Source organism: Pleurodeles waltl, chromosome 8, assembly GCF_031143425.1.
Source record: "Pleurodeles waltl isolate 20211129_DDA chromosome 8, aPleWal1.hap1.20221129, whole genome shotgun sequence".
In the NCBI taxonomy this organism is placed as follows: Eukaryota; Metazoa; Chordata; class Amphibia; order Caudata; family Salamandridae; genus Pleurodeles; species Pleurodeles waltl.
The window spans coordinates 127,023,654-127,047,412 of record NC_090447.1 but is presented as its reverse complement, the minus strand read 5'-3'; the positions used below and the strand labels follow the sequence as shown (position 1 = coordinate 127,047,412).

At 47.6% G+C, this 23,759-nt stretch overlaps 1 protein-coding gene across 4 annotated transcripts in view; it reads left to right on the top strand.

Annotated features, from left to right (window-relative positions):
• TENM4 (teneurin transmembrane protein 4) overlaps positions 1-23,759 on the top strand; it is a 1,476,030-nt gene that overhangs the window by 1,335,914 nt on the left and 116,357 nt on the right. For all 4 annotated transcript variants that reach the window (XM_069203936.1, XM_069203935.1, XM_069203934.1 and 1 more), the window contains one exon: positions 11,813-12,029. In XM_069203936.1, the coding sequence (XP_069060037.1) occupies positions 11,813-12,029 (217 nt within the window). The remainder of the gene's footprint in view (positions 1-11,812; positions 12,030-23,759) is intronic.

The following is a 23,759-nucleotide window of genomic DNA, read 5'->3' as shown; positions in this document are numbered from 1 at the left end:
TTGCTGCAAGAGTAAAACACACTCAAGGTGCGTGAGCAGCATTAAATACACGAAGAATAGCCTTTGCTTGAAATCAAGGAACCCAAGTAATGAATACCCTTGACCCACCTCAGGTGAAAAGATTTCCAAAGCCCCGGGCAAAAAGATATACTGTTAGTCACCGCCTTGCCCAAGCAACACAATTTTTATTTTTTTGTGCTGAGGGACGAAGGGGTTAGCATTAGAATCAAGCATTGGCAAAGCCAAAAGGTCGTCTAATGTGGTGCAAGCTATTGGTTTTGCCAATGTTTGTTTTACTAATTGTTTTCTTTTAACTTCAAGTTCTGTGCATGTCTCTCAAGTCCCAGAACTGCCTTGAGTGGCAGGTAGTGTGGGTTCCCGATCTGTCCTCCTTTCAGTTTGTAGCCAAAGTGAAGTAGGGATTGTGTTTTTTTAAGGCATTACCACCTATTTTTAGGTCGAGCAAAGCAGTGCACAGGCACTACTCTTCTCGACCTGTTGTAATCTATTCTGAGGTCTTTAATCATGCCCATCTCATGCACTGCACCTTCATTCGCGCCTGGGCCTGCCTTTCAAAAATCCCTTGATGTCATTGGTAAATGCATTACGTTTGGCCCGCTTTCAGGCTGTTTTGTTACTGCCTTGGAGACTGACCGTGTTACATGGATTATTGCACGATCAGGAAGATACCTGAGTGTGATGCACTATTTTTTCTTTTTCCTTGCCACTTCGCTCATGGCGGTATGTTGTTTCTTCGTCTTCCTTGGTTTGTCAATCTGTGACATTCTCGCTCTGTCAAGACCTCAGCAGTGGGTGCATTAACCAACTTACATGAGTAGAGCTTAACACTAGGCAATAACACATGCTCTTGATGAACTCCAGAGGGTCACTGATCAAGCACAAGATTTGTTCTAGGCAGGAAGATGGCAAAAGGTGTTGTCTCCAAAATGGTCCAAAAAGAGTCGTGACTCCAGACCCAAGCACTTAATTGCCTCAAGCTTGGTAGCAAAAAACGTCTAGCCTTTGGATGTAAATTAGGTCTCTTCAGATGGAGTTCAGTTAGTGCGAACTCTATACAAAGGTATTACAGCGCTTTACATGAGCACCGGTTACGTTACACAAGAACACATTAATTTTTGGTAGCAAGAGGAGATGGAGTGATTTGCCCTGACTCACATGATGTTGAGCTGGCGCCGAGACTCGAACCGTGTTCCCCAGCTCCAAGGTTGGCAGCTCTTCCCTCAAGCCACATCCTCTACCCAAGGCTTCCTTATCTGGTGCGTGTTAGGGCAGTCTGGGAATTTCATAGCACTGCAAAGCAGGTGCACTTCTTAACAAAATCGCTATAATTAATTTGCAGTTAAGCTGGCTCTTCTGTTATTCTCCTTGTGTACAGTCAATGTTTTTAAAAGTTAGGCTGTGTAGGAAGTTGGCCCTGTATGTGCTATTTCAAAGTAAGGAATAGCATGCACAGAGTCCAAGGGTTCCCCTTAGAGGTAAGATAGTGGCAAAAGGAGATAATACTAATGCTCTATTTTGTGGTAGTGTGGTCGAGCAGTAGGCTTATCCAAGGAGTAGTGTTAAGCACTTGTTGTACATACACATAGACAATAAATGAGGTACACACACTCAGAGACAAATCCAGCCAATAGGTTTTTGGATAGAAAAATATCTTTTCTTAGTTTATTTTAAGAACCACAGGTTCAAATTCTACATGTAATATCTCATTCGAAAGGTATTGCAGGTAAGTACTTTAGGAACTTCAAATCATCAAAATTGCATGTATACTTTTCAAGTTATTCACAAATAGCTGTTTTAAAAGTGGACACTTAGTGCAATTTTCACAGTTCCTAGGGGAGGTAAGTATTTGTTAGGTTAACCAGGTAAGTAAGACACTTACAGGGCTTAGTTCTTGGTCCAAGGTAGCCCACCGTTGGGGGTTCAGAGCAACCCCAAAGTCACCACACCAGCAGCTCAGGGCCGGTCAGGTGCAGAGTTCAAAGTGGTGCCCAAAACGCATAGGCTAGAATGGAGAGAAGGGGGTGCCCCGGTTCCGGTCTGCTTGCAGGTAAGTACCCGCGTCTTCGGAGGGCAGACCAGGGGGGTTTTGTAGGGCACCGGGGGGGACACAAGTCCACACAGAAATTTCACCCTCAGCGGCGCGGGGGCGGCCGGGTGCAGTGTAGAAACAAGCGTCGGGTTCGCAATGTTAGTCTATGAGAGATCTCGGGATCTCTTCAGCGCTGCAGGCAGGCAAGGGGGGGATTCCTCGGGGAAACCTCCACTTGGGCAAGGGGGAGGGACTCCTGGGGGTCACTTCTCCAGTGAAAGTCCGGTCCTTCAGGTCCTGGGGGCTGCGGGTGCAGGGTCTCTCCCAGGCGTCGGGACTTTAGGTTCAAAGAGTCGCGGTCAGGGGAAGCCTCGGGATTCCCTCTGCAGGCGGCGCTGTGGGGGCTCAGGGGGGACAGGTTTTGGTACTCACAGTATCAGAGTAGTCCTGGGGTCCCTCCTGAGGTGTTGGATCGCCACCAGCCGAGTCGGGGTCGCCGGGTGCAGTGTTGCAAGTCTCACGCTTCTTGCGGGGAGCTTGCAGGGTTCTTTAAAGTTGCTGGAAACAAAGTTGCAGCTTTTCTTGGAGCAGGTCCGCTGTCCTCGGGAGTTTCTTGTCTTTTCGAAGCAGGGGCAGTCCTCCGAGGATGTCGAGGTCGCTGGTCCCTTTGGAAGGCGTCGCTGGAGCAGGATCTTTGGAAGGCAGGAGACAGGCCGGTGAGTTTCTGGAGCCAAGGCAGTTGTCGTCTTCTGGTCTTCCGCTGCAGGGGTTTTCAGCTGGGCAGTCCTTCTTCTTGTAGTTGCAGGAATCTAATTTTCTAGGGTTCAGGGTAGCCCTTAAATACTAAATTTAAGGGCGTGTTTAGGTCTGGGGGGTTAGTAGCCAATGGCTACTAGCCCTGAGGGTGGGTACACCCTCTTTGTGCCTCCTCCCAAGGGGAGGGGGTCACAATCCTAACCCTATTGGGGGAATCCTCCATCTGCAAGATGGAGGATTTCTAAAAGTTAGAGTCACTTCAGCTCAGGACACCTTAGGGGCTGTCCTGACTGGCCAGTGACTCCTCCTTGTTGCTTTCTTTGTTCCCTCCAGCCTTGCCGCCAAAAGTGGGGGCCGTGGCCGGAGGGGGCGGGCAACTCCACTAAGCTGGAGTGCCCTGCTGGGCTGTGACAAAGGGGTGAGCCTTTGAGGCTCACCGCCAGGTGTCACAGCTCCTGCCTGGGGGAGGTGTTAGCATCTCCACCCAGTGCAGGCTTTGTTACTGGCCTCAGAGTGACAAAGGCACTCTCCCCATGGGGCCAGCAACATGTCTCTAGTGTGGCAGGCTGCTGGAACCAGTCAGCCTACACAGATAGTTGGTTAAGTTTCAGGGGGCACCTCTAAGGTGCCCTCTGTGGTGTATTTTACAACAAAATGTACACTGGCATCAGTGTGCATTTATTGTGCTGAGAAGTTTGATACCAAACTTCCCAGTTTTCAGTGTAGCCATTATGGTGCTGTGGAGTTCGTGTTTGACAGACTCCCAGACCATATACTCTTATGGCTACCCTGCACTTACAATGTCTAAGGTTTTGTTTAGACACTGTAGGGGTACCATGCTCATGCACTGGTACCCTCACCTATGGTATAGTGCACCCTGCCTTAGGGCTGTAAGGCCTGCTAGAGGGGTGTCTTACCTATACTGCATAGGCAGTGAGAGGCTGGCATGGCACCCTGAGGGGAGTGCCATGTCGACTTACTCATTTTGTTCTCACCAGCACACACAGGCTTGTAAGCAGTGTGTCTGTGCTGAGTGAGGGGTCTCTAGGGTGGCATAAGACATGCTGCAGCCCTTAGAGACCTTCCTTGGCATCAGGGCCCTTGGTACTAGAAGTACCAGTTACAAGGGACTTATCTGAATGCCAGGGTGTGCCAATTGTGGATACAATGGTACATTTTAGGTGAAGGAACACTGGTGCTGGGGCCTGGTTAGCAGGGTCCCAGCACTCTTCTCAGTCAAGTCAGCATCAGTATCAGGCAAAAAGTGGGGGGTAACTGCAACAGGGAGCCATTTCTTTACACAAGCCCCCCCCAGCCCACAGGCCAGGAGACTCAGCCCAAGCTGGGAGAGTCTTCCTAGTCTGTCAGGCGAGGAAGAGTAGGAGAAATAGGCTGGTTAGTTGCAGGGCCTACTCTGCCTTACATCCTTCTGTTCAGGTCATTCCCTTTGGGGAACTGACCTACTTCCACAGTGATAGGACCTAGTCTGAATTGCCTCTTGTCTGCCTCTTCAATGTCTCCACCCATTCTTTCTATTTTGGTCTTAGAGGTATCCACCTCTGCTAACCTTATCTTGGCCAGGGTTACCCCTAGCTTACCCAGAGAGGTTACCCAGAGCTGGAGTAACCCCACCATGACCAATAGGGTCAGGGGGCCTAACTTGCTATTTGGCATGGGGTCAGACCACCATGCTAAGGATAGTGCAGCCATAAAGGCTAACACCCAGCAGAGGCCACTGACAGCTGTCAGTGCCCAGAACCACACCTTTAGCTCTTCACCTAAAAGGGAAGGGGCTAAGTTACAGGCTTCTTTGGGTTCAGGTTGCCTGTCTGCTGTATTGGAGTGGGGGGTTACCACATCTTGTAGTAAACACCCTTCTTCCACTCTTTCTTCTGTTAGCTGAGGAGCCACCCACTCAGGTTTAACAGTTGCCTGACTAGCCAGGACTTCTTGTGGGTCAGGTTGGACTTTATCAGGGCCATTTTTGGAGTTCTCCCCTACTGGAGCAGAATCTCCTTGGCTTGCTGTAACCTTGGCTAAAGGTTGTCCACCCTTCCTACTCTGTTTTCTTTTCTTCTTCTTCTGGGGCCTGCTTGCATTTACTGCAGAGGCAGGACTTCCAGAATCCTTGGGAGAGGACTGGCACTGTACCAGTTTCTCTCTTGGGCTCTGACTAACCTCTGGGTAGTCATTTCCAAGGAGACAATCAAGGGGGAGGTCTGTACTGACTACTACCCTTCTCCAGCTAAGAGTGCCACCCACCTCTATGGGCACTAAAGCCACAGGCCTCTTAGTGACCCTATCTAGGCTAACTCTTACCCTGGCAGTCTCACCTGGGATGTACTGGTTTGAGAGCACCAGCCTGTCATGCACAATAGTGTGACTGGCACAAGTGTCTCTCAGGGCAGTGGTTGGGATTCCATTCACCAGTAGGTGGTGGAAGTGTCTACTTCCCTCTGGAATCTCCAACTCACCTGTTGGGCCCTGTTTCCAGTTGAAGGCTAGGAAGACCTCCTCATCTGAGGAGTCATCTCCCATGGCTACACTGGTTACCCCAGGAATTTTGTTCTGGGGTTTGTTTTTGGGACAAGAAGTGTCCTTGGTGTGGTGCCCAGACTGTTTACAGTTGTGGCACCAGGCCTTAGTGGCATCCCAGTTCTTACCCTGGTACCCACCTTTGTTTTGGGTTGTGTCTTGGGGCCCACCCACCTGTTCTGGTTTTTGGGGGCCTACAGAGGACTCTTTTTCTTTGTTTCTAGTGTTACCCACTTTCTCCTGGGGAGTTTTTGTAACCCCTTTCTTTTGGTCACCCCCAGTGGAAGTTTTGGTTACTCTAGTCTTGACCCAGTGGTCTGCCTTCTTTCCCAATTCTTGGGGAGAAATTGGACCTAGGTCTACCAGATACTGATGCAACTTTTCATTGAAGCAGTTACTTAAAATGTGTTCTTTCATAAACAAATTATAAAGCCCAACATAGTCACACACTTCATTTCCAGTTAACCAACCATCTAGTGTTTTTACTGAGTAGTCTACAAAATCAACCCAGGTCTGGCTCGAGGATTTTTGAGCCCCCCTGAATCTAATTCTATACTCCTCAGTGGAGAATCCAAAGCCCTCAATCAGGGTACCCTTCATGAGGTCATAAGATTCTGCATCTTTTCCAGAGAGTGTGAGGAGTCTATCCCTACACTTTCCAGTGAACATTTCCCAAAGGAGAGCACCCCAGTGAGATCTGTTCACTTTTCTGGTTACACAAGCCCTCTCAAAAGCTGTGAACCATTTGGTGATGTCATCACCATCTTCATATTTTGTTACAATCCCTTTGGGGATTTTTAGGATGTCAGGAGAATCTCTGACCCTATTTAAGTTGCTGCCACCATTGATGGGACCTAGGCCCATCTCTTTTCTTTCCCTTTCTATGGCTAGGAGCTGCTTTTCCAAAGCCAATCTTTTGACCATCCTGGCTAACAGGGGGTCATCTTCACTGAGAGCATCCTCAGTGATTTCAGAAATGCTGGACCCTCCTGTGAGGGAAGCAACATTTCTGACTATCATTTTTGGAGACAGGGCTTGAGAGGCCCTGGTCTCCCTATTTAGGACTGGAAGGGGGGAATTGCCCTCCAAGTCACTAATTTCTTCCTCTGTGAAGTCTTCCTCAGAGGGGTTGGCTTTTTCAAACTCTGCCAACAGCTCCTGGAGCTGAATTTTGGTAGGTCTGGAGCCAATGGTTATTTTCTTTATATTACAGAGAGACCTTAGCTCCCTCATCTTAAGATGGAGGTAAGGTGTGGTGTCGAGTTCCACCACATTCATCTCTGTATCAGACATTATTTTGCTAAAAGTTGGAAGACTTTTTAAAGAATCTAAAACTGTTTCTAGAATCTAATTTCAAACTTTTAAACTCTAAAAGACAATGCTAAACAGGGACTTAACACACAAGGCCCTAGCAGGACTTTTAAGAATTTAGAAAAATTTCAATTTGCAAAAATGCATTTCTAATGACAATTTTGGAATTTGTCGTGTGATCAGGTATTGGCTGAGTAGTCCAGCAAATGCAAAGTCTTGTACCCCACCGCTGATCCACCAATGTAGGAAGTTGGCCCTGTATGTGCTATTTCAAAGTAAGGAATAGCATGCACAGAGTCCAAGGGTTCCCCTTAGAGGTAAGATAGTGGCAAAAGGAGATAATACTAATGCTCTATTTTGTGGTAGTGTGGTCGAGCAGTAGGCTTATCCAAGGAGTAGTGTTAAGCACTTGTTGTACATACACATAGACAATAAATGAGGTACACACACTCAGAGACAAATCCAGCCAATAGGTTTTTGGATAGAAAAATATCTTTTCTTAGTTTATTTTAAGAACCACAGGTTCAAATTCTACATGTAATATCTCATTCGAAAGGTATTGCAGGTAAGTACTTTAGGAACTTCAAATCATCAAAATTGCATGTATACTTTTCAAGTTATTCACAAATAGCTGTTTTAAAAGTGGACACTTAGTGCAATTTTCACAGTTCCTAGGGGAGGTAAGTATTTGTTAGGTTAACCAGGTAAGTAAGACACTTACAGGGCTTAGTTCTTGGTCCAAGGTAGCCCACCGTTGGGGGTTCAGAGCAACCCCAAAGTCACCACACCAGCAGCTCAGGGCCGGTCAGGTGCAGAGTTCAAAGTGGTGCCCAAAACGCATAGGCTAGAATGGAGAGAAGGGGGTGCCCCGGTTCCGGTCTGCTTGCAGGTAAGTACCCGCGTCTTCGGAGGGCAGACCAGGGGGGTTTTGTAGGGCACCGGGGGGGACACAAGTCCACACAGAAATTTCACCCTCAGCGGCGCGGGGGCGGCCGGGTGCAGTGTAGAAACAAGCGTCGGGTTCGCAATGTTAGTCTATGAGAGATCTCGGGATCTCTTCAGCGCTGCAGGCAGGCAAGGGGGGGATTCCTCGGGGAAACCTCCACTTGGGCAAGGGAGAGGGACTCCTGGGGGTCACTTCTCCAGTGAAAGTCCGGTCCTTCAGGTCCTGGGGGCTGCGGGTGCAGGGTCTCTCCCAGGCGTCGGGACTTTAGGTTCAAAGAGTCGCGGTCAGGGGAAGCCTCGGGATTCCCTCTGCAGGCGGCGCTGTGGGGGCTCAGGGGGGACAGGTTTTGGTACTCACAGTATCAGAGTAGTCCTGGGGTCCCTCCTGAGGTGTTGGATCGCCACCAGCCGAGTCGGGGTCGCCGGGTGCAGTGTTGCAAGTCTCACGCTTCTTGCGGGGAGCTTGCAGGGTTCTTTAAAGTTGCTGGAAACAAAGTTGCAGCTTTTCTTGGAGCAGGTCCGCTGTCCTCGGGAGTTTCTTGTCTTTTCGAAGCAGGGGCAGTCCTCCGAGGATGTCGAGGTCGCTGGTCCCTTTGGAAGGCGTCGCTGGAGCAGGATCTTTGGAAGGCAGGAGACAGGCCGGTGAGTTTCTGGAGCCAAGGCAGTTGTCGTCTTCTGGTCTTCCGCTGCAGGGGTTTTCAGCTGGGCAGTCCTTCTTCTTGTAGTTGCAGGAATCTAATTTTCTAGGGTTCAGGGTAGCCCTTAAATACTAAATTTAAGGGCGTGTTTAGGTCTGGGGGGTTAGTAGCCAATGGCTACTAGCCCTGAGGGTGGGTACACCCTCTTTGTGCCTCCTCCCAAGGGGAGGGGGTCACAATCCTAACCCTATTGGGGGAATCCTCCATCTGCAAGATGGAGGATTTCTAAAAGTTAGAGTCACTTCAGCTCAGGACACCTTAGGGGCTGTCCTGACTGGCCAGTGACTCCTCCTTGTTGCTTTCTTTGTTCCCTCCAGCCTTGCCGCCAAAAGTGGGGGCCGTGGCCGGAGGGGGCGGGCAACTCCACTAAGCTGGAGTGCCCTGCTGGGCTGTGACAAAGGGGTGAGCCTTTGAGGCTCACCGCCAGGTGTCACAGCTCCTGCCTGGGGGAGGTGTTAGCATCTCCACCCAGTGCAGGCTTTGTTACTGGCCTCAGAGTGACAAAGGCACTCTCCCCATGGGGCCAGCAACATGTCTCTAGTGTGGCAGGCTGCTGGAACCAGTCAGCCTACACAGATAGTTGGTTAAGTTTCAGGGGGCACCTCTAAGGTGCCCTCTGTGGTGTATTTTACAACAAAATGTACACTGGCATCAGTGTGCATTTATTGTGCTGAGAAGTTTGATACCAAACTTCCCAGTTTTCAGTGTAGCCATTATGGTGCTGTGGAGTTCGTGTTTGACAGACTCCCAGACCATATACTCTTATGGCTACCCTGCACTTACAATGTCTAAGGTTTTGTTTAGACACTGTAGGGGTACCATGCTCATGCACTGGTACCCTCACCTATGGTATAGTGCACCCTGCCTTAGGGCTGTAAGGCCTGCTAGAGGGGTGTCTTACCTATACTGCATAGGCAGTGAGAGGCTGGCATGGCACCCTGAGGGGAGTGCCATGTCGACTTACTCATTTTGTTCTCACTAGCACACACAGGCTTGTAAGCAGTGTGTCTGTGCTGAGTGAGAGGTCTCCAGGGTGGCATAAGACATGCTGCAGCCCTTAGAGACCTTCCTTGGCATCAGGGCCCTTGGTACTAGAAGTACCAGTTACAAGGGACTTATCTGAATGCCAGGGTGTGCCAATTGTGGATACAATGGTACATTTTAGGTGAAGGAACACTGGTGCTGGGGCCTGGTTAGCAGGGTCCCAGCACTCTTCTCAGTCAAGTCAGCATCAGTATCAGGCAAAAAGTGGGGGGTAACTGCAACAGGGAGCCATTTCTTTACAGGCTGGTATTGCCAATGTAGAGATATAATTCCTTTGAAAGTTTAACACACATAAATATATGGCTGCCTCATTTTCTTTGCTCCTAACTTTTGATCCCCACATTCTCAGGGTTAAATTTCACAAAGATGCTTCTTTGTGGCTTGTTTGGTGCTATAAATGGTTACTTAAACACACTAGAAAGGGTTGCATCTCTAGGGTATCACAGCCAGTCCATAGGAAAAACACTCCCAAGATGGTGGCCTAGTTGTGTCCTCTCTCCTGCAGCGAAAGGCCTAGGACGATTGCTGTGGCATCTGGCATACATCCACTACAGTCCAAATTAAAACACATAGGTAAAAGATATTGTCATTTACAACACACGTAGACGTAGACATAGCTCTAACTTCCCCAAATGTGAGACCTATTGCGTTGCAAATGCTTTTTGTGCACGTGCAGCAAATGATGCCCCCTTAGATATATAATTAGACAACTGGGTCAGTGTAACATGATGTGCAAAGATGCACATTTGTTGGCAACCTTTGAAGATTTTTATGAACATTTTTTAAACGGTTGCAAAGTTTCTCCTTTCATCACTTTCACAGGAAAATTATGAATTTGGCAACAATTTAGGTTGAACATATATGCTTATTTAACACGGGCAGATGGGTTCCGCAAAATATGTACTTCACAATAATAGATTTGTTCTGCTGTGCATTATCAGCAGTATCATTGTAGACAGAAATAAGTTGTAAAAGGAAAATTTTCAAAGAAAAAAATCTGCATACCTTTGTTATTGTGCATAGAAAAGAACACAAAAAGACGATAGGGTGTAAGGGAGGCTGCATTTGAACCATCCTTACTGGATCAATTTAATATTCTGCCTGTTCTGTACTCTTACTGAAGGATTTGCACAGACACATGTACATTGAAGGACTTATGGACCGAGATGTCCTGTCTGGCAGACATTGTCCATCTGAAAATCAAGCAGTTGCAGTAGAGCTTAAAACATTTGCTACAAATTCAAGATGGAGGCCATTGTGGCAGTGGGTGAAGAAGCTACGGTTCTGGGACAGGCTGGGAACCTCTCAGTTTCCAGGTTCGATCTAAATGCAAATTAACATATCACGGAAAGAGGAAATGCGGTGCAGGCAATTATATCTGTGCCGTCTGTGAGCACATTTTACAAAGATCCTCTCAGAGCATGGAGGTTATCTTTGGAAGCGCCCAGAGGGGAGGTGCACGCACTTCAGCTTTCCGACCTATTTCACAAACGCTTTGCCCTTCAGAATGCTTGGCCAGTGTTCCGTGGCTTCGGTGTTCCTCACACACTTCCTCAAGCATTGGCCGACATGCGAACACGTGTTCTACATGTGCGAGTGCACCTTGGATGCTGTTGAACTTCATTGGGGTGGTGGTGGTGGTAATATTGTGGTGAGCGTAACCGCTGTGCCTCTCACGTTGACCCCGGTGGACTGACATGGGGAAATGGCCTCTGAAACCTCAGTCAAGGAATCATGGAAATTGTTTTGGCATCTTGTTGGCTGTCCACTGCCCTTGGTTTCCACAGGTGTAATGTAGCAGTGCGCCTCCGAAGGGCCTGTGTGACTCTGTGCCCACGTTTTTAATGAAGTGCAGGCACATAGGCAAAGTGATTCCCTCATTTTCACCGGGTCCCACCCCCATGCAAGTGCTGAAAGGCCACATGAAGATAGAGTATTGTCTCACAATGCTAAGTATTATAGATAGGGCCGAACGAGCATCCGCCAGCCCTTGATTAATACAGTAGTACCCCAGAAGCACCCAAAGTGGGCACACACACCTGTTGCGTCCCTAGGATCACTAGAAGCTACACCTTTTCTGGGCACAACTGGTCAGACGGAAGTGGATGCGCACAGCTTTACGCATCAACTCATGTTTTTGACAATATGCTGTGTATATGTGAAAGAAAGCACTCTTGATTTCTAGCTTTGAAAATCAAAATGTACAGACAGTATATTCCAGGTGAACATTCCACACCTCTCATCTTTGAAGGTTCCACATTGACTGTCAGGCCTGAACAGCTATCAAGTGGGTCAGCGGGTACTCGTTGAGGACAAGTGTGCATGTTGTCCTGATGTCGTTTAACTTAAATTAGACAATTCTGCTCTGGGGTAAGAGGGTCCTCAGTTCATCAAAAGATGATGCCGCACTTTGAATCCTCCACTGACCACTCGTTAATCTTGTGGCGAATGCCCCATCTTTGTTCCTCTGCAGATGGCCTGGTGGACTGCATGGATCCGGATTGCTGCCTGCAACCCCTGTGCCACGTCAACCCCCTGTGCCTGGGCTCGCCGGACCCCCTGGACATCATACAGGAAACTCAAGCTCCTGTGTCTCAGCAGAACCTGCGCTCCTTCTACAGCAGGATCAAATTCCTCGTCGGCAAGGACAGCACCCACGTCATTCCAGGAGTGAACCCCTTCGCTGGCGGGTAAGTTAATGTTCGGAGATGGCCCAGTGCCGTAGTCTGATATTAAACTTTCACGATGCATTTGTGGTCCTCACATTGTGTGCCAGGAAATCCTAATAGGGGATGGCAGAAGGGCATGGGAGAAAGCAGGTAAGTCGGTATTGGTAGTCCCAAGTGCCGGCACGCGGGAAATGGAGATCCGCAGAAATGCATGAATTTTTATGACCTGCTCGATGTCACTGAAGGACTTCCCAGTGGTACATCATCCGAAGACTGGGATACAATTCCATGGAGAGATGTTTCTGAGCTATCCTATTAATATGACTTCGTTCACGCTTTCCGTGTCGCGCAGTGTGTTAGCGAAACACAATAAAGACCTTGTTCTGCCTGGATACGTTTACCTTTCTAGACCTTAATTTTTCTTGACCTTCACGAATATGTATTTCTGGTGCCACACTATTTTTATGGAAATAAATCAGCAGTCCATCATTTCATATATTTGTCTTCTGAAGCCTGCAGCTCTTGGAAGGCTTTCTAATAGTACTTTGTAACATTATTTGTACTGAGACCTTTTTCGTAGAGAGATTTTAAAACTCTTTTGCAAGCATTACTTTTGTAATAAAAGAAAAAAAGAGGCATCATTTAGAGGCCAGACTTTTCTTCTGCTCAACTCAGCCATAAGACACAGTTTTTTTTTTTTTTTTTTTAAATCTTCAAAGCTACTCTGTCCAGGTGCCAGAAGGTCTCTTAGTTTCCACCCCACTTGTATAATATCTATCTGTGTTAAGAGGCTTTGAAATAAAACTTGAATATTGTATTTCATTCCAAACTACTGAGGTTTCTATGCATTGAAAACATCCAGTACTGTTACCCAATTTAACGATGCTCAATGTTCTGAACTTGGAAGGATGGGAGACTGAACCAGCCTTGATTAAATTCTGACTCATGACCTGTTGATAATCACAAATCTCAGTGGTGAGCATTTACCTCCAAGCTATTCTCCGGTATGTAAATGGAATCGTTAGATGCACGATACAGGTATTGTAGTAAGTGGAAATGCTCCCCAGTCCAGGAGGAGCGCAGCGTATGTACCGTTTCCGTTTATCATCAAACTATTGCTGTAGGACAGCACGGTCCATCTCTTAGTTCCGATAGGGACTGTAGAGATAGCTGCAGGATTACATGTCCAGCATGCTGGGTTACGTAATGCATGCTGGAATGTTAACATAGATGAAGAAAGAGTGTTAGAGCGTACCTCGAGTGGAGAGAGCAGGGAGCAATCAGACTATGATTGGAAGATAGAGTAAAGAGCAAAGACTTTGGGTCCCTCTTGTTAGTTTGCAAGTAGCTGGAGAAGTTGAGATGTTGACGCCGATTGTTCGACAGTCGTACCCAATGTAAAGAGAAGGCCAGCTTTCCTGTGAGTTCCTTGTACACTTGGTTGTTTTTTGCATCTGAAGTCTTGCAAGGTCGAATCTTGGTTGCGCAGTTGCCAATGGGGACGTGGGCTCATTTGCCGAGTACTCTTGTTTATTTGTGTTCATGGCTTTGTACATCACACAGCATGCATCGAAAGGCCTGGATCCTGCAAGGGTGATGTGTTCCATTTTACGTCGGTCAAGTGGGCCTTATCTTGTAATTTCGTTTTTTTGGAGTTCTTTTAATGGTCTCTGGTAGGTTACTCAGAAAGTGTTACCAACAGTTAGTTTAAGGCATCCTGGCCTGTGCCGTTGTTTGGCAGTGGTTTGATGAGTGAGGAAGGTTGAACTGGAAAAAAACCTTCTGGAACATAGGGCCTGATTACGACCTTGGCGGATGGGGTATCATGGAACTTGTAATCCGGCTGGCGGGAAATCTGCCACGTTTGTGATGTAGTATCCCATCCGCCAAGGTCGTAATCAGGGCCATATTTTTTACATGTTCCTTGAATGAATGATTGATGTCATTGTAAAATACACAGGGCTTTGCCCAGGTAGAAAGAGGCATGGCAAATTCACATCCAGGTGCTGTCAAGCCATGTCTGGTCCTGAGATTGGTGCTTACCCCTTTTAGTGAGAGCTAACCAATACTTTTTTGGTCCGGGGACCCCTAGGGGTCCGTGAAGGCTTCTCAGGGGGTCCTGACTGCTTAGAAAATTAAATATTATTAAGAGATTAGGTCCTCAGATTTCAGTAAGGACTCATTGGGGGGGTCCCCGGATTCCAATAAGGATTCTTTAGGGGTCCCCGGGTTCCAGTAATGATAAAGTGGGGGTCCACAGAAGTCAAAAGGTTGGGAACCACTGCCTTAGGACATCTGAAAGCTTTACAATTTGTAATGAGTTACATTGTGCACAGATGGTCCCACAAACACAACAGTCTGCATGCTCTCAGGAGCCAGCCTCTTGTTAGTTTGTGTGCTTGTTACGCGCCACTGTCTGAGGATATTACAAGACGTGGACAAAGGTGAACTTGTTGCAGGTGGCCCTCTGAATGTAAAGAAGCCACTTTCTGAAGGTTGAGAAATGCATCGATGGGCGACCTTGGTTGTTTCTGTATCCTGGACTGTGAGTGTCACACGACAAGGCGAGGCTGTCGTGGCTGAGAGGAAAGAACTGAGGCTCTCCGGAGGCCATGCGTGTCCTTACCATAAGTGGCCATGAATGGGCATGAAAGGGAAGGAAAGCTTGTAATAATATCTTCAGATGAGGATGTGGGTTGTTGATTCACTAATCAACGGTGGCAGCAGATTACCTGAACTGTAACCACCGCGTCCTCAGTTCACTTAAGTGGATGATTCTAGTCGGGTCACTGTAGCTTCAGGTCCCTCAGGGAGGGTTGGTAAGAACTGAGCTAAATCCCATTAATTACGTTGTGCTTAAACACAGCATAATGACAGTGAACGTGTGTGCTGCTAAATAAAAACCACACACTCACAAGAGAAGTGGTCTGTGTAGGTAGACTGCCTGCAAATCATGACTTGACTCTTAAACACGCGTGTGGAACTCCACGAGAGCGTGTGCATCCCTTTTCATGCCCAGTTTTCCCGGGAATGCATCGTTTGCCGCCTGTCCCGCTTGTTGAGAGGCAGTCTCACATTCGTGTCTAGAGTATTTGTTCTATTGTTAACAACTTCTTTTTTATGGAAGATTGAATTGAAAATACTGACTAGAAGTTGGTGATATGATTGGCCAAAACAAAATCAGGTACAACGTGGCACGTCATTACGTGGCCCTATTACACCAGATACAGGGGTTTCCCGCAATGTTTTACTGCCATTGGCACTTTATATCACTAAACCTCTGCTGTCTCTGGTCTGATGGTCATCAACTTATATTTTTAAAATATGGACATTTGGGGATCCTTTGGAGCAGTGGTTCCCAGCCCTTTGACTTCTGTGGACCCTTACTTTATCAGTACTGGAACCCACGGACCCCCACTGAATCATTATTGGAATCCGGGACCCCCCCAAGTCATTACTGAAAGCTGGGGACCTAATCTGTTAATGTTATTTAATTTTCTAAGCAGTTGCAGACCCCCTGAGGAGGCTTCACGGACCCCCAGGGGTCCCCAGACCACAGGTTGGGAACCACTCCTTTGGAGAAGTAATGTGCCCAGAAGCCTGCATTTTGGGAATTGCCACAGGTCACCAGAGCGCAAGAAACAAAATACCTGAGCATAGCTTTAGGTAAAGTGCCTTGTTAGTCTATGAGGGGTGGGAGCTGGGGGAACTTGAATAACTCTGGGTACAAAATAGAGTTGGGTGAGCCGCTGAAAGCTCAAACCTGGAGTCCAGCTCCTGGTCAGCTCAAGGTCCCTTGGAGCTGAGCTTATGTGTAGCTTCTGCCCGCCAGCCCTTCTCTATTCTCATGCACAAAGAGGTAGAAACAAAGCACTAACGTGAAGTAGAAGAGAGACATAAATAGGTACCCAGTTAGTGGCTGGTTTGTACAAAGTGAAACCAGAAAACCTTGATTAATCTCAGCTTTCTCCATTGACCAAATTGTGTGATCTTAGGCAAATATTTTATTTTACCGATCCTCCTTTTTCTTTATCATCTCGCATGAAAGCACTTTCAAAAGCGTGAGTTCAGAATGCCAGCTGTACAAAAACCTATTGTGTTGTATTGAATAGCTTTAAGAATTTGGGCCACATACAAGGTTCACGGGACAATTGCCTTGCTTCTTTGTTCATTAATGGCACTATCACCAGGGTGGAGGCTTGGACAGGAATGGTTCTAAGTTAATGTTTAAAAAATATCGTTTTTAATATGTAATTCTCAGTGCATTGCTACAATGCATTATATAACGTTAAAGAAACATGTTTTTTTTTTTTTTACTTTGAAGAGACCTTATCATATTTCACTTGATGTTTGTTACATGATTTACATGGCAAACCTTTTCAGGGCTCGGCTCCTGCACAGAGCCAAGCTAGGCCCGTAGTTCGACTCGTCCTGTTAATTTGTTGGCTCGCCCACCTCTAGTAAAAAAAAAAATGTAAAAGCAGCAATGGAAACATGCTGTGTGAGAATATGAAAGCATTGCCCTCTTACAGATCTGTTAAAAAATCTGTCTTTTAAATTTCTATCCTGCTTTTATGGTGCAGTGTGCGAAATATAGATCGTTTCCCATCTGAGGCCACCCCCTGCTCTGACGTAAAACGTACTGCACTACTGTTTTTTTCTCTAAAAGTGTGTTTTCAGTTTGAGCTACATATTCCAATGTAGGTCGGTCATTACCTCCCTGGTCTCTATGACCCCCCTGAGTGCGATAGCGCTCACATCCTCCGTGGACTCTATGGCCCCCTCAATGTGAGAGCCGTCACTTCCGCTCGCTATGCCCCCGCGCTCCCCCACTGCTGCAACGGGCTGCACCACTGGCCACTTAATTCTTCACTTGAGTGTTAAAATGTTCTTAGGAGAAACCGGAAGACAAACTTCGGCATGTTGAATTAAAAGGTGAATCGCAACCATTATTGGCCCTCCGTAGTGCGCCCAATATTCCAGTCCTCTAACTGGCATCCTGGGAACACGAAAGGCAATATACTTGTGGAGGGTGATTAACGGCTGTAAAAGGAGTCTTTTCCCAATATTTCAATGCTTCTGTATTTCCCCATGTGATAAAAAACACTCTGACCTTAAGGGTGATATTTTGTAACAGCGTTATGCACGGTTGTTAAAGGCACTCTCTCTACAGCTTAGACAGAGGGCATTTAATGAGCACTGTAGCCCTTGGCCGCAGTCAATAATGCTTATTTTAAAGCTTTATAGCCTGCCATAGCAGGCTGTACCAGCCATTAAAGGCCCAATCCAGCGTTGAAGGCCCAAGGTGAGGGCCTTTAACAATGCAGTGGGCTTTTAATGTCCAGCATAGCCCAGTTACGGTGAGCTAAAAAACTATTAGAAGATTCTACCCCATCAGGGCAGAATGTTCTAAGTAGTAAAATAAAGGCCTTGCGGAGCCCCGGGTGGGTTAAAATCCCCTTTGGCTCCTTGGGGCCTTTGTTCACAGCAGACTAGTGATAGCAAATGTGAAAAACAAACATTGGAATGTTGGAACTCTGGGCTTTTACCAGCCATTAGAAGCCCGGAGAACTCAACGAAGCGCTCAACATTCCAGTGTTCTAATAAACCTGCTTCACTTGTCCCCAGTGAGTGAAGCACGAAACGTATGTACCTGTAGCTGCTTGTAGCCCCCGGCTTATGTACCCGGTGGTCCTCTGGGCCAGAGAGCTCATTCCACACACAACGGCACCAGAGGTGGTCTCAATGAAGAGCAAACTAATGAAGCTCCAGGCTGGCCCACCTTGGAGAGAAAGTATCATTGAGTTACTCAAGCACTCTGTCAGAGCAAGCTGAGGTGACAAGCCACCTCATCACCAGGCGACAACGGAGCAAGGGATAAATTGCTTTCATGGATGAGGTAAAAGGCCCTGGCGCTCGCGAGGCACCACCAATGACATATTATTTACATTTGCTGGGAGGAAGGAACCTGCTTGCATTGAAATCAGCGTTGATGAGGCTAAATTAATTTGTGAATGCCCATGAAGGTCTGCCAGGTCCTTTTGATGAACAGATTGTAAACACTTGGCTGCCTCCTATTCATCCGTCTATTGATTTTTCAACCTAGCAGCTCTCCCGCTGTTTGCTGTGGGTCTGGCCGCATCTGCTTCGCTGCCGTCTAGCTTTAATGAAGCACTTCATGCTGCGAGGTTTCCTTCTTAGGTCTGGCTTGAGAGCGCAGCGACCTGTGGGCCTATTGTTACCAGTCCTCTCAGATAGACTGCGTGGGCTTTGGCGCCACCCAGAGGAGTATTTCGCTCCCACCTCATGCGTTTTCATTATTCCACCTCCTGCGCAATGTTAGCGTTGCTCTCACTGCACGAGGGACTCTTGTACATGTACACCGGATCATCACACGTTACATTATTCAGGCCGTACATGCATCGTATACTGAAATCAGTCGTTTTCGTCTGGCACCTTAACTGCAGTAGGCTTCTAAAAATATTTTAGTAAGGACTTTGCCAGTGCCTGTTCTTATAGCGCTCAATTGTGTGGCCGATATAGGAAACGAAGTACAAGGAGACAGAGGTTATCCCAAGATCACACAGTGTGACCTAGTGGAGGAGCCGTGATTATAACTCGGGTTACAACTTCTGCAAACAATGTAACCGATGGACCCCTTCTCGTCTGTTTTCTTAAGAAGTTGGCTCTTGAGTTCGATAGTGTTCATCCCTTTTTGTTCGCCTCCGCTGGGACGCGCTTTGAGAGCTTGGGTAGCCGGGCTTTCCTGTGACTGCTGGGCACCCCTATCAGATTTCGATATGTGGAGGGAGGGTCTGGAACCCGACATGTGCTGGATGGGCTCCCAGCGGGAAGGTCTGAAAATGGTCGGTGGGATCACTATACTGTTTACACTATGTCAGTCTGTGACTTGATCCTGAGGGAACCTGCTGTGGTTGGTGATACATGTGTCTGACATTCAAGCCTCCTACGGTTGCCCTGCTTCCCTCTGAGTGATCGTGTATGCATTTCACTGCTAAGCATCTCGGAGACATGCTGTGCTGGGATCCCTTCGGATGACACATAGGAACTTGGTGATGGATGGAAAGCAGACCTAGCCCTTGGGAGGGTGGGTGGGTGGTGTGCGCGACACCGCAGGGCGCTTCCAGCAGGTTTTAGTTTATTTTACATGTTTGATGGTGTACTAACCTAGAGCATTTTATTATATCAGGAACATCTCAGCCATGGGATGCTGTATCCAGAGCATTGGGGAGTGGGGAGCCAGATTGGGAGGAGGGGGTGGAGGGGTGCTACTTTCTAGACGAGCGTAAACAAACTATGCCACCATGGGAAGGTGGGTCATGCACTAGTTAGCATAATGTACGTTGTTTTTTTACACAAATCATTTCCAATTTGGGGGGGAGGGGGGGGTAAAGTGACTTGTTAGGACCACCACCTTCCAGGGTCAACAATTTAAAACAAGATACTGTGTAAACTTCGATTTGGGCCCAAAAATGCACTTTTACACCCCAAATCGAGATCCCCAGTTCTGTGTTAATCACTGCACATTAGCATTTCCCCCAGACACATTTCTCCAGGAAAACCATGGAGAATAAATGCAGTAAACAGGCGTGCCATGATGTGTGTCATGCCATGCTTGGGCGCGTGAGAGGTGTACCGCGCCTGGTACATAGGGCGCTGTGCGACACCTATAGTGACTGCATGAGTGCGAGGAGCCCTCCGAGCTCGGCCTCTCGTGTGGCTAGTGAAGCTAAAGTGAACGTTTGAGGTGGGGACCCACCCTTTTGGGGGTACGCCACCCCTATTTCCAGCACTGGTGCTGGAACGTTTAGATTGGAGGCGCTAGTCGATAACGCCACCTAAAGAAAGGCATAGGCGATATTTGTCAGTTTCTTTGAAAATACAAAAAAACTTCCAGAAGAAAACAAGTTGAAGCATCCCTCTGCTGTTCATTCTCAACTCTTCCAGGCTTTGCTGGGGTGCTGGACCCCACTAATGTCGCGCGCAGCTCGGTGGTATGCAGCCCCTCCGTCCCGGCAGCCGCCTCTCCTCGGTCCGATGACACGCTCCACATCCCAGCTGCCTGGCATGTGCCCGGCCCGGAGCGGCCTGCGTGCGTCCTGGGCGTCTGTGGGTGGAAACACGACACTTGTTTCTGTCTGTCTGTCTGCGGGAGCCTTCCAGCCCCCAACCCCCCCCCCCCCCCCCCCCCCCCCCCCATCCATCACTTTAATGCTCCCGCTTTAAAGGGCCTTCGGGTGCCGCTTTCATGTGCGTTCCGCCAGCTCTCCGGCTCGTGGTTAATGTTGTCTTTAATGCTTCACTCTTCTTACGCGCTTATCAGCCTTAATGTTCGTTATTACTATCACACAGTTGCAGTGTTACCCTGATAGGCTTTTGTTTTGCAGTGGCTGCTACCGGAGCTGCACAGGACTTGTGGCAGAAAGCTCTTGGATAGTGACCACTTTAGCATTGCATTTCATAGCGCTTTGCTACCACTAGCATGGCCCTGAAGCGCTGTTGCTTCTTCCCAGAGGCTTGTACAGGTTCTGCGTGCGTGGCCGAGAAAGGGGCCACCTGTGGGTGAGCAGCATGTCTTTGAAGATTGGTAGACAACCGTAGGTTTGTAGAATCCTAATGTAACCAGGGTGTGTGGTGCACACAGGGCAGGGAGACTTCACAGGAAACGAAGGACCATCACAACCTTAAGGGCCATAGGTACGAACACTTTTTCCCATAGACACAGAATGGGTAAAAACCTTTGCTACATCTGGCCCTAAATGGCCTATTTTGCTCAGTTGTAGTTTTTGTGGGCTTGCCTAAATCAGTGGCACTCGATTTATCAGCTTGGAAAGGTGGATTGGGCCCCGCGGTCATTAGTTTGCACACTTCTCAGAGCAGAAGATCAACCCTCTGAGTTATCGTTTCAGATCTCACTTGGACTGAGAGGACTTCATCCATTCAGTGGTCTCATGGGTGGTTCATTCTGATACGTGGACTGTTGTCTTCGGGTGACCTAGTTCACCTCTTCACACACACACACCTCATAAACTCAAACCCAAGTGCAACACAACTTTTCCTTGAACTTCAAAGAAATTAATTATCACACTGTTAAAAAAATATTGCTGCTTTCTTATAATGCTTACCTTTTGCAGGATGTAGTGGTCGTATCTCATTTCTTGGCAAGCCTTGTCCTTGCATAAGTGTTCTTTTCTTTTGGGAATGACATTCGAACTTAATAATGAACATCACATCACAGGGAAACAGGAACTCCAGTGCTCAAATGCATATGAATTTTCTTCGCGTTTCAAGTAACATAAAAATACAGCGATTCGCCTTCCACTCAATGCTGCTGTAAACCTCCCGGCGGCACTGCTTGCCGCAGTCTGGGGTTGAACGCGGTTCACAAAATGGAGGACGGTCCAAGGAAATGAGCCCAGGCATTGGCAAAACCTACAGGGCTCTCCTCTAAAAGACTAAGCTATTGTTTTTTCCAATGCTTTTTTGTTATCTTGGGTTGACGGGGTAAGGAAGGTAGGAACCACATGCACTCACATTGAGTGCCAAATGTAAATGGGGAAAAAGTCCCTTCAAGTATGCAGTGGAAGGATACAACTCGGCCAATCAGCACACACCGAGACCTGATGCTCCTGGGCAGAATAAAGGAGTAAATCCACCCGATCAGAAGCGGACAATTCAGATGGGCAACAAAAATGTTTGAACATGATCCAAATTCCACTCTAGGTACATGAGGCATTGCACTGAATTGGTCTACCTACAGACAGCTGGCCGGACCTAAACAGGCTAGCTAAACATATTAACCCTTCAGCACCTTTCTTGTGCATTACGTAATAAATGGTGTGACACCACCTTGCTGCCACTTAGGCGCGCTGTCCTGCCCCTGTAGTCCCTCCCTCAAAGGGACAGCTCAAGCAGAGACGTTTTAAGGCAAGGTCAAAGTGGGCTCTGTCCCCTGGCCCAAGCCTTTCATGGGGTCCCCTGATAGAGGCAGCTCTGTTGTGCAGAGAGTCATGCTGTGATGACCTTGAGTAATGTTTAATCAGATTGTTTTAAATACCTTTTTCCTTTAGTTTCTTTTTAATGTGGGTGATGCATGAGAGTCTATTGTAGACGTTTTCCAGAGAAAATGTTGTGTTTGTGTTTCATGCGAAATCCCCCAAAACTTTCTTTTAGATCAAAACAGGACCTGGCATATGAGAAATGGGAGGGTGTCACGCAGATTATTTCAATAGTTTTAGTGAGTTGCTGCTGTGTTACAGAATTGAAAACGCACATCACTTGTCCCTGAATATTAGCTGTAAAGACATTTAGAATTTCCTGTACACTATCAGTGATCTGGCCAAAGCAGGCGAGAAAGAGCTGGAACTGGATCATACATTCAAAGCTGTTCCAAGCAAGGCCCCTGCCCCCAAAAATACGGTCAGCCCAGGTCCCCCTAAATCCTTAAAATGTCCCTGAGCTCAACGTGTCTGTTGCTCTGGATAATGAGTTTCTGCTCTGAAAGCGGCACTGGGCCATTCTCTGAGCAACCACCGCCTGTAGCTTCTCTATGCAGACCACACCACCTTAACACAACCCTCCCATGTCTGAATAAACAAGGGCTTTGTGGATAAAATCTGTTAACTTGTCAATTCAATTGGAAAGATGTGATTTCAGCTAAGGGAGAAATTAAATTTTGCCCAATTACTGAAAGTGCAGTCGGTGCTGGCTGAGCGTGGCGGTTGCGGGGACCTCCCTGCATTACCCTGAGAGCTAATTTTATGTAAATACACTAGGAGAGAGCCCGGGCAGGCCGAGCGAGCTGGCACAGTGAACCCCAATGAGATAGCACAGTAATTGCATTTGGAGTAAGGTCTTCTGAAGGAAGTGACCTTCTGAATGAGCATTAGCCGGCTTGCGGTGCATTGTGGGTGGTTGGCCTTGAGAGAGGCCAGCTGCCGCAAGGGCAGCACTAATTATTTTCACCCCAAATGGAACGCATTTGATCACCCGCGGGAAGTCGTTCCTGAGATGGATTCAAGGCTTGACAGTGGCCCGAGCCAGATTAAAGATTTTTTGCACTTCATACTCAATTATTTCTAAATATGTAGCTCCGCAGAGACTCTCCTTGATAGTGATTTGCAGGGCACATGTTAACTTGATGGTGTAGCCTCTCTTTCCCATGATGTGGGAGCTACCTCTTGGGTACCACAGCGGGATGCCCTACCAGGCAGCCACCTGTTCGCCATCATGAAATGCTATTTGCTTGAGGTGGCTGATGTCCAGAAACTGGCACCAGTAGTTCAAAAGGTGAGGTGCTCTGAATGCAGTGTGTTTCATTTTGGCATGTTTGTTATCACATATAGGAGAGCTGCCTGCTCCTCCCTCCTACAGCATCACACCCTCTTCTGGTGTGCATCATCTCAGTAGTTTGTTCCATTTAAGGGCATAGCTATAGTATGTGCAGTAGCTGCAGTGGTGCAGAGGTCTGAGGGGCCTACTGGACCCTAATAATGACTGTTAACACCCAAGTAGAGACCATTTCTCCTGGCTTCCATAGGGGCTGAGAGCACCCTTGCTAGACCTCTGGTGGCATTGTAACTTTTACAAATGTATGTGCACAGTGCCATAGAGTAAAGGCTTACTGCCCCAACACAGCACATCCCTCATAATTATTATATCTTTGTTTAACTATTCATCAGGATGGGAGAGGGTGCAGCCATGCATCCTGGAAGTGTGCTCTAAAATAAT